Source organism: Pinus tabuliformis, chromosome Q (assembly GCF_031772625.1).
Source record: "Pinus tabuliformis cultivar Carrire ecotype Pingquan chromosome Q, CPIR1, whole genome shotgun sequence".
Lineage (NCBI taxonomy): Eukaryota > Viridiplantae > Streptophyta > Pinopsida > Pinales > Pinaceae > Pinus > Pinus tabuliformis.
Genome location: NC_142296.1, coordinates 450,059,655 through 450,071,762, shown reverse-complemented (window position 1 = coordinate 450,071,762; position 12,108 = coordinate 450,059,655). Strand labels below are relative to the sequence as shown.

At 33.2% G+C, this 12,108-nt stretch overlaps 1 protein-coding gene across 1 annotated transcript; it reads right to left on the bottom strand.

Moving 5' to 3' along the window:
- Positions 1-209: 209 nt before the first annotated feature.
- On the bottom strand, positions 210-1,389 carry LOC149220134 (delta(12)-acyl-lipid-desaturase-like). Its single transcript, XM_089382735.1, has one exon. The coding sequence runs from the start codon at positions 1,329-1,331 to the stop codon at positions 210-212; it is 1,122 nt and encodes a 373-aa protein (XP_089238861.1). The 5' UTR covers positions 1,332-1,389.
- Between the last annotated feature and the right edge of the window lie 10,719 nt (positions 1,390-12,108).

Here is a 12,108-nt window from a genome sequence, read left to right as displayed (position 1 = left end):
AGACAAATTCATAATTATAGTATGATATTTTTGGGTTTGGTTTCCCTGACATAATCTTGGTTGATACTCATAATGAATTTATTTATTTTTTTGTTCTGATGCTCATTCTTGGAAATAAAATCTTACTCAGTGCAGGACATGATTCATATGAGGCAGGGAAGGAACTCGTGGATGAAACAGAAGTCCCTCTGAATATCCAGTAGTTACCGTTAAGTGGACCTGCGTCTGTACCACAAGATCCCACTTTTTCCAGGGGAGTCAGCCTCTACATACACACATTCTCTAAACTCCCGCCATAACGCGTTGCAGACAGGCGTACTATCATAGAAGTAATAGTTTCCCAGAATCGGTTTAATAGCCCTCGTGGCCTCCACGGCATGGTAATGAGGAATTGTGGAGAACAGATGATGAGTCACATGGGTGTCAGTTAAGTGATGGAATACATGATTCAACATTCCGTAATCCCTGTCAACTGTTGACAGTGCACCCCTAATCCATTCCCACTCTAATCCGTCATAGTGGGGAAGAGCTGGATGTGTGTGCTGCAAGCATGTGACGACCACTAGAAATGCATTCACAATCAAGAGTGGAATGCCGTATACTTTTATGAGCCAAGAAAATCCATAAGCAGAGGCCAGCAGGTATAGAGTATAAGCCACTCCGACCAAGGCGATGTCACTAACCAGTATTTGAAATCTCTCTCGTTTGCTATAAATTGGGGAATATGGATCAAAGTGGCAGGCAAATCGAGGATATTTCCTTCCCGAAGCGTTGAACATCAGATACAACGGCCACCCCACGGTGAGGTAAATTGCTATCATCAACAACCTTCCCGGCGGGTTAGCTCCTAAACTGAAAGTAAACTTTATCGTATCATTCTTTGTCCGGGGAACAAAAGCTTCATCTCGTTCTAAGCTCCCAGTGTTGCTATGATGTCTTCGATGACTGTACTTCCACGAGAAATATGGTACAAGAAGCCATGAATGTAGTATAAGCCCCACTATATCATCCACCAAAGGGTAGTCACTAAATGCATGATGTCCACATTCATGTGCTATAATCCATATACCAAACAAAACGCACCCCTGAGCTGCCCAGTAACCAAACCAGAGTGCCCATCCAAGCAATCCAAGCGCTCTGAAATAAGAGGTGGTTGTGGAATACAGCAGAAGCGCAGCAATAAGAAGATCGTATCCCAGATATAAGAATGATGTGAGCAGTGATCTGTTGAAGCAGTGAGGTGGAATGGCTTTCTTCAATTCTCCCAATGTAAATGGTGGCATTCCACAAGGAGCTCGCTCTCTTATATCTTTCTTGAAAGGAAATGCCATCTTCTCACGAGGTTACTTTTTAACTTACAAGTCTCTGCAAAAGATTATGTCACAGGGTGCAACGTGCTCATAGAGATAGTAGAGTTCACTTCGTACAAATATGGCTGCCTGCAAAGTGCAAATAGAGAATGTAATTCATTAAATTGATATTATATACCCGGAAAATAACGTTGTGGTTAAGATGTTATAAAAAAAAAAAAAAAAAAAACTTTGTTATTAGATGTTGTGTTAATTTCTATTTTAAAGGTATTTTGTAGTTTATTTAGTCTTTCAATTTGTTTGATTGATTCTATTCCAATTCGATTTAGTTAAGTCTTTCAATTTGTTTGATTCTATTTCAATAAGATTTAGTTAAGTTTCAAAATATCCATTTTGTAATGAAGATGTTATTCATATAAATATTGGTATTAGATATTAAGTTAATTTTTATATTATTCATATAAATATTTATTAGATATTAAGTTAATTTCTATATCAAAGATATTTAAAAACACTGTATTCCCTATTTAGTCTTTTAATCTATTTCATCATATTCAAAAATAATTTAATTTGATTTGAAAATATATTTACAGTCTAATATATTTGTCATTTTATTCTCAACCCAGTATTTTAAATTACCGAGTGTGATAGACTTGCACTGCATGTAATTTGCTAGAAAATATTAGAAAGTATGTTTTCCCAAAAAAAACATTAATAGATATGTAACTATTATTTTTGAAAAATCATTGTCGCATTAACCGAGCAATATTAGACTAAGTAAAGATTAGACCAACAATATTATTTGAAATAATTAAGAGATAAACAAAGACATGCAGAGCCAAAAATCAACGAAACATATCAAACAAACAAAAGAGATGTCCATAACCATGCCTGCACATAAAATTTCAACAAACAAAAGAGATGTCCATAACCATGCCTGCACATAAAATTTCAACTATGAATAGATATTCTCTTGCCATAAAAGAAGTGTTATTTTAGGGTGTTCAAAAAATCATCCTCAGATTCACGATGAGGAGTTTTTATTTTTATTTTTCCCCAATATAAAATACTAGCTAAACTCAAAAATATAAATACAAATGTGATAAGAAACATTAATTTTACAAAACTAAAAGGCTATCTTAATTAATCATATTCTCTCTTAATTCAATTTCCTTTCGTAATGATTCTTCCCATTTTTCCGAAGAAGTTTTTTAATCTTTCAAACAAAGGGAAAGCATGAAGTGCAATTTCTTTTGATGCAGAGATTTAAGCATGTCACAATCAAGCGCTATGCGATGCCAAAGAAACCAAAATACCTAAAGAGGGGCAGATGCCAAAGAATTCCAAGTAGCCGATTCACGATGCGCAGACGTCCGAAACAAGGAAGATCCGAGCAACTTTATGCCAAGGAAATGCTACTGAGGATGCGAGAAGCACCGGAGAGATATTATCTATTTATAGGGATGGCGGGATGGGTGGGAAGGTTGGGGAGAGACGGAAGTATGACGTATACCTACGCGCGTAGGTATGACGTATACCTACGCGCTATCAACTGTTGTCAACTATGGCTTTCATATGGACACATCCATTCATTTATCACGTTTTGGTTTCGATGTAGAGATATCAATTTATTTATGTGATATGGAGATCTCAATTTAGGATAAGCATAAAAATTTTATATATATAAAGAATTAATTTTATAAAGTTTTAAAACTAAATAAAAAATATAATTAGTTTTGATATAAATTTATTTTTTATCTAATTTAGCATTTCATAAATATTATTTAAATTTTAAATCCATCTCATCAGTTTAACAATTTAATTAAATTTCTAAAAATTTATTTTAAAATAAACTTATTATATAAATACTAAAACAATAAATAATATCAAATTCTAATACAATAAATTAATAATTTATTCATCAGCTTAATAGTTTAATTAAATTTCTAAAAACTTATTTTAAAAGAAACCTATTATATAAATACTAAAACAATAAATAATATCAAATTCTATACCATAAATTAATAATTTATTCATGAGTCTAACAATTTTATTAAATTTCTAAAAACTTATTTTAAAATAAACCTATCATATAAATAGTAAAACAATAAATAATATCAAATTCTATACCATAAATTAATAATTTATTTATTTAATAAACCATTTTGATATATATTTCTTAATTTTAGTAATAAAATAATATAAAAATATATTATCACTCTAAAATAATATAACCAAACAATCAAATATCATTATAATAATTAATTTAAAGATATAACATCTTTCATTATGAAAAGCATGTTACCCGTTTTATCTCTGCAATCAAGCCTTAAAAACTTATTTTAAAATAAACCTATCATATAAATAGTAAAACAATAAATAATATCAAATTTTGTACCATAAATTAATAATTTATTCATGAGTCTAACAATTTAATTAAATTTCTAAAAACTTATTTTAAAATAAAACTGTCATATAAATACTAAAACAATAAATAATATCAAATTCTATACCATAAATTAATAATTTATTTATTTAATAAACCATTTTGATATATATTTCTTAATTTTAGTAATAAAATAATATAAAAACATATTATCACTCTAAAATAATATAACCAAACAATCAAATATCATTCTACTAATTAATTTAAAGATATAACATCTTTCATTATGAAAAGCATGTTACCCGTTTTTATCTCTGGAATCAAGCCACCTTCATGCCTAAAAATAACATTAACTTGACTCAAAAGCATAATAGATAAAATACCTTCCAGTTGGTTAAAAAACCTCTGCATGAGGTGGTGACATTATTGCAATAAAAATTGTACATATACCATATTAATATATAAAGATATTATATTTCATTAATTTAATTTAATTAATATAAAATTGAAATAATTATGATAAAATAAATTGAGAGTAAAATATCTATTTGTTTGAAAAATAGTTTCGTAGAAAGTAAAATAAGAATAAGAAAAAATTATAATAAGAATTTCTAATTTAAAATTTTTTATAAGACTAATTGCATTGATATATGTATCTATTTTTTTCTAGTAAATTTTAATAACAAAATTCTTTTTATGGATTGTTTATAAGAGAAGGGGAAGTTTGATTTTCAAACAGTCATTTAGACAGTAAAGATATGGCTTGAATGAATTTATGTAAAATAATTATAATACATTTTAGTTGGTGCCAAAAAGACATTAAATATATGTGTTTTACTTTTGAAATTCTTGCTAATGCAATAATAATGATTATTGTAGCTATAATAATTGTCCTATTTATATATTAAACTATTGAAACATTGAAGAATCTCAAGGTAGTGAAAGAAAATGAGGGACATTGCTATCTAGACAACCAAGGCCCTCTTTATTTGGATTGCATTTTGAAAAATACTCCGATTAATATTTCTCTTGACAACTAGATTCATACTCTAAATTATACACATCAGCCTCTTTGTGACTCCTAAATTACAAAGCAATACATTTGTATTATGTATATCATGTGGTTTATATAATGGAAGTCAAAACATGTGAGTTGAGTTGTAATGACCTTTTATTGCATTTTAAACATTCCTAGAATGAATCTCAAAGGGAAGGGAATGCTAATGAATGCATAAAGTTGCAGCAACGAGTTAGGTTTACAATATGGTGGGTATATTTTCCATGATATGCTTCTATGTATAAAACAAGATACATGAAAAGGAAAAGTGCATAATAATAAAGTATCCACCAACAAGGTTTCCAAATAAGACTATGATATTACAAGAAGGGAAACTATAAGAAAGTTGTTGGCTAATTTAACCTTGACATTATCAACTTACATTACCTCATATTTAATATGCAAGTGTGCTCTACTAAAACATGACTATTTTTATATCCTTCATTCCTTCTACTTAAAATTGAAATATCTATCAAATATAAGATTACAAAGCTATTAATTTATTATTTATATAATTCAATTTCATTCTTTACTCTAAATTCTAATTCTGCTATTTCTTTGACTCCAATATAGTCATTTTCTAAAATGAACATTCAATAATGCTTCATGCTATAATATTTAGCTATCCAGATGATCAATTCTCGACCATGAATATATATAGTCTTCTAAACATTATAATATTTTATTTGTTATTATTTTGATTAAAATTATGATATCAACAATTTTATTTTATTTGATATATATTTTATATTCTTATTATCCTTTAATGAAACATTTCACTCTATAAGCAAAATTGATTAGTAACATAATTTCCCAATAAAATACTGTTTTACATAAATTCTGTATAAAATATGCAACATTTAACATACAAAATATGCAAACATAGCAAACATCACCAAAATACCAATGTTTTTGGTGTTGAAAATGTGAATGTAGCAACACGGAGTGAATGAATAGAACAAGTTTCCGTGAATGAATAGAACAAGTTGTACGTCTACCAAATACCAATGTTTTTAGCGATGAAAATGTGAATGCAGTAACACGGACTGAATGAATGCACAAAAAGATGGCGGGGCCAAGGTTGAATACAGTAATAACAAAACGCATGTGATCGGTGCAACACTTAGAGAGCATGATAATTATATTTAATTTATTGCCGTAACTAATGGCAATGACTATTTTCAAAAGTCTTTTGGGTTAATTTTAGTAATTGGATCGATGAGGTTAATATGTATATTTTAATTTATTTATTTTTTAATTATTTTTTATTTATTTATTATTTAAAAAAATATATTAATTATTTTAATGAAACATATTTTTATAACGTAGTATAAAGTGTTTAAAGTATTGGTAAAATAATTAAAAATATTATAAAACATCAATAATTCCAACTTTGTGTAGAGGTTTTTTTTTTTTAACCCTTTGCTCTCAGCCATGTCGTCTTTGTCGACCATTGTTTTGTCCCTGTTGCAAGTGAAACGATGCAACCATGGACAACGAAATTCCCATTGTTTGATTTTGGTAATATCTGAAGTCTCCACGCACGATTTATGGATGTCGTGTCGCTATCGAGAAGGCACTACCACTGTTAGGATTAATCATTTGAGGGAGGTTCTAGATCGGGCCACAGTGAAGGAGGTATTTGCTATCACACTATAAGATCCGCGTCTACCTAAACTGAAACAATTTTTGTTAATGTCTCCTGATGAAGATCGGATCCATCACCTTACAAATCAGAGAGTTAGCCTGGAGAAGTCATAGATAGATGGTGCTCCTAAGTTTTTTTTTGGTAGATTTGATCTGAAGGCATGATAAATTTCCAAGCCCGGGAGTAGTGGTGTTTTCCTCTCCACTATATTATTCAAGGTTTGGGATGCGAGGCCTATCTCTCTACAATGGCAGTAATTTTGACAAAATTCGGCCACCGGATTCTGGCCAACCTGGGCCAGATTCTGAGTGAATTTGTGGCTTGTTTAATTTTTCCCCTTCGGTTATTTTTTCGAATTTTTAAAAAATGACTATTGGTTTTTCAAATAAAATATATATATAAAAAAAGTGGTGGCGGGCCATGACCCCCACCACTGCCGTAACACCCCAAACTATTACATAATAAAAATTCTATTAAAAGGGCCGATAGGCCATGACCCCCGCTGACCCAAATGCAACCACTTAACAAATTACATTAAATGTGGTTTGGCCGCCATCATCCCGCCGAGCCCTCCAACCCAACACCATAACATTAAACATAATATAGTAGGTGGGCGCGGACCACCTTCTGTTAGGTCCCTATACTACTAGTGTAACCCCTTATTGTTATTAGTACAATCCCCTTATTATATTGTTGTGCCCATTTAGTCCCCATATTCTTATTATTGTGCCCCATAGAAGCCCACTATTTTTATTATTGTTCCCTTACATTATTATTGTTATGTCGGCTTTGATTATATTATGACCCCTTAGACTCCTATATATAGAAAGGAGGTCTTGTCATTTGTATCATCCAAGAATTGTTCATTTGTGTAATGTAAAGGAGGTTGCCCCCTCGAAGAGGCTTATTTCTAAGGCGTTCATCTATATTTTTGTGAGTTGGTTTCGTAACATTCGGTATCAAAGCTTTGGATTTTAGGGTTTTCGCTACTCCAAATAGGTCATCATGGATTTTTCGCTATAAATTTTGTTTTGCAACGTTTCAGAAGCTAAAAAGACAACCCATTTGAGACGAAATCTTGTTGAACCTTGGATCTGAATTTTAGAGCTTGTCTCACTATATTTTCGGAGATATGATATGAGGAAGTTATATTTTTGCAAGCATCAGAACTTCATCTAAAATAGGTCATCGTGGAATTTTCGCTATAACGTTTTCGCTACGAAGTTTCAAAAGTTAAAACAAAAACCCATTTGAGAAGAAATCGATCTAAACCTTGGGTCTGAATTTTAGATCTTGTATCGCTGCATTTTCGGATATATGATCTGAGGAAGTTAGGGTATTTGCAGACTCCTGAAGTACATCTTGAACAGGTGACCTTGGGAAAATCATCATAACTTTCTCTCTGAGCAACAAATTGAAATTTTGTAAGAAGTTATAGAAAGAGGATGGATTTTAGTTTTCAGTACATAGTTTTCAAATCTGAAGGTCGAGACAATGACACGTGGCAGTCATAAAAGTTCGCTCTACCAAAACATTATATAATCAAGTCATCTTAGGAGATTGGGCATAACTCTTCCTTGGAGAATCAAATTCTGATCAGACTTGTTGGGTCAGAAATAGGACTCAGAAGGTTACTGCAAGAGACAATTACAGAACTTTGAGTTTTGAAAGTACAGAGTTACAGTCATTTCAAGATAGAGCACCTAAAATCAAGAAAAGGCGATATGAAGAAGTTTGATGGAAAGGATCCAGTAAATTGGATACTATAGACGGAGCAATATTTTGATTTACAAGGTGTACCATTGTTACAAAAGGTATGTATTTCATCTTCATATTTAGAACCGTATCAATTTTTATTGTATAAAGGGCTTTGTTCTCGTAAACAGCTTGTTACGTGGTCAATTTTCACGAAGGAAATGATAACACATTATGAGGATACAAAGAGAGACACGTTCTTTAGAGCAACACCACAAAAATTGGAAGAAAAAAGAGAAAACGGGCTTTCTTACAATTGCGATAACAAATACATTAAAGGTCATAAGTGTGTTGAGAAGAAATTATTTTACATTGATTGGAGAGAGGAGGAGGAAAAGGATCAAGAAACGTCAAAAGAAGGGTATATAAACCAGGAACCAACCACAGAGAAAGAAGAAATGAATCCGATCATATCTTGTAAAGCATTGGAAAGAATTACCACTCCTAAAACTCTCAAGATAGAAGGACATATCAAGAAGAAAAAGGTTCAAGAAGTGAAAGATCACATCAAGAAAGAAGAAATTAATCTGACCATATCTTGTAATGCATTGGATGGAATTACCACTCCTCAAACTATCAATATAGAAGGACATGTCAAGAAGAAAAATGTTCAAGAATTGAAAGATCACATCGAGTCTCAAGAAATCAAGCCGACAATATCTTGTAATCCATTGGAAGAAATTACCACTTCTCAAACTATCAAGATAGAAAGACATATCAAGAAGAAAAAGGTAAGAGTGTTGATTGATTCAGGCAGTACCCATAATTTTATTAATTATAAGATAGCCAAGGAATTGAATTGCTTCCTATATCCAGCACCGGAGTGTCAAGTGATGGTTGCAAGTGGAGGAACCATAAATTTCTCTAGAAAGTGCCGTAATATCAAGCTTTCCATGGAAGAATATGTATTGAATAGCCCAATGCTTTCAATTCCAATGGGTGGTGTTGATGTTTTACTAGGAGTCCAATGGCTACAATCTTTGGGTATGATAGCTTTTAATTTTCAAGAACTTTTCTTGAATTTTTTTTTGGGAAGGAGAGGAAGTTGAATTGAGGGGTATCAAAGGAAAACCTGGAAAGGTAATAAGCTCTAACAGCATGACAAAGCTTCTAAATAAAGAACAATGGTGTGTAATTGCACAACTATGTTCACTAGAGGATCCCACATCGAAATCATGTATTTCTCTAGATCTCCAAAACGTTTTGGACAATCATTCCGAGGTATTTGAGACTCCCAAAGGTCTTCCACCTATTCTTGATCATGATCATGCTATTCATTTGATTCCATGAAGTGTTCCTCCAAACATCAAACCTTACATATATCCATATGCCCAAAGGAGTGGGAACTCATTCAAAAGTTGCAGAAGATCCTAGTTCAAATAGTATTGTGAGAACTTAACAAGGAAGGAAAAATCATATTCGAACCTGAAGCAGTCACAGAACTGAGAAAGCTACGAAATAGATCAATTTCAGAGTATCTCATCAAGTAGAAGAACATACCCGCTGAAGATTCCACATGGGAGGATAAGAATTTATACAAAAGCACCAAGAAATACTAAAGCATTGAGGACAACACTTTTTGAAGGAGAGGGGCATGTTAGGTCCCTATACTACTAGTGTAACCCCTTATTGTTATTAGTAAAATCTCTTTATTATATTGTTGTGCCAATTTAGTCCCCATATTCTTATTATTGTGCCCCATAGAAGCCCACTATTGTTATTATTGTGCCCTTAAATTATTATTGTTATGTCGGCTCTGATTATATTATGACCCCTTAGACTCCTATATATAGAAAGGAGGTCTTTTCATTTGTATCATCCAAGAATTGTTGTTTTGTGTAATGTAAAGGAGGTTACCCCCTCGAAGAGGCCTATTTCTGAGGCATTCATCTATATTATCTATCTTTGTGAGTTGGTTTCATAACACCTTCGTTGGACCAGGGCCAGACCCCCAAGACCATAACCACGTGTCATGTATAAGTGCGAGGTCGGCAGGGATCGAACCCTCCCAGCCCATGTGGGCTGGCCCCCACCGGGCAGCCTCATATAATGCACAACCACCATGTACCAAAACTTAAATGCACCCAATGTGCATCCAAACAAATTCTGTGCCATTTAAAAAAAATGGGTAACCAAAAATTTAGTACGTGCTATTTTGGAGTGGGCGGGATTTGAACCTGACCCACCTCCACGCAATCCACCAACCATACCAATGACCCACAAGGGTCCTCATTATTACCTCTTCCCAAAAATTTATATTAACCCGTTATTTCATGAGTGTGCCCAAGCATGGAGGAGACAGGAGTGTGCACGCGGATTGAGGCAATTTTTAATTAATTAATGAATTTTGTAGGGCGGAACCATGAACCTCAAAAAAACACAAGTGAAACCATGATTGGGAAAAATTCTCAAGAGGGTGAAATTTTTGCACTGTCAAAATTAGACAAACTTTATGTTGATCTTACACCTCTTAGTGACACGAACCTGATGGTGTAGTCAGAATTTCGATTTGAGTAGAAGATTGGTAGAGGACCCAGAGTGGGGAATATTTGAGGAATTTAGGGGAATCTAAAAGCTTCCTTCAACCCCAAAATTCCACTTTCTCAGAATTTAGAAATTTGATAGTCGATTTTCAACTATTCAACTCCACAAATCTAATGGTATATTCAAATTTTCCATTTTCTCATTTCATTTTTCGCCCACTTTTCAAAGTGGAGTGTAGGTGTCAGAATTCAGCATGCAAGCATTCATTCCATAAGATTCGACGCCACGAGAATTGGTGGTGCATCCAGCTTCAACAATTTGACATCTGCTTCTTTAGATGGCCCCTAGATGTGAGGTATATGCAATATGTTCATGTACTTCTTTTTCTATGAGATTCATTGTGCTACACTGATCCCTGTTGATGTTTGATGTGGGATCTTGTTTCCTTACTTGTTTCATGATTCCTTCTTGATGTGACACGGAATCATTTCTGAGATGTACTTGTCGTCATGATTCGTCATGTTTTATTTTAGATCCCTTTGTCGTTATGTTGATGGGATACTCATGTGTCGCCATGTATGATTGCATTGATATCCCTTTTATACCATGTTAGCGGGATGTTCACTATCATCATGCATGAGTTTGTGTCATACTTATAGGAGTCCTTTTGACTGAGAGTTCATGTAGGGGAACATCTCTTGGAGCCACTCCTGCGTGAGGGAATTTTCCTTGTATGATAGCAACAACACCTATTATGTACATCATCACTATTGACAACACTTATGCAACGGCTTACACGATATTGAGACTAAGGCCTGGAGACGTAGTCCCTCCTGGACGAACTCCATTATCAATGGCTTATGTTTCCATGTATTGATGAATGTAATGTTCCTCTTCTTTACATAATGCAGATGTATTCATTTATGTTCTTTTAAAAATGCAATTTAACACATCACGAAAGTAAATGGTCTTGGAAGGGTCCTTTGTCACACCTGGACCCGGATCAAGTGGTATCAGACGGGTCTTTGCATGGATGTGAATTGCAAGTATGACCAATGGAATGTACATTGACAGAGGATGAAAAGGAGATGTATGAGACCATGCTCGAAATTTCCAAAAGGGTGGAAATAATATATGAAACTCTACAAAAAGACACAGAAGAAAAGGAGGAATTGGAGCTTCAGTTGCAAGCCATGGAAGAGGCCCTGGAGGAACTAAAGCACAAACTTCAAACAAAGAATGCCAAATTGAAGATGCTTCTACATGAAGAGAAATAGGAGAAACATAGTTTTCTATGATAGATGCAAGAAAAGGATGAGACCTTGGAAAACCTACAGCGTGAACCATGTGAGGTAAAAAGTAATTCTCTAAATTCATGTATGTGTCCTGATGATGATTTCACTATTTTTGAAAATCATACTAGAGGAGTTGGCTCCAAAATATTGAAGAAAATGGGTATGAAGGAAAA

Coding starts and splice junctions, on each gene's coding strand:
- LOC149220134 (XM_089382735.1), bottom strand. CDS start 1,331: ATGGCATTTCCTTTCAAGAAAGATATAAGAGAGCGAGCTCCTTGTGGA.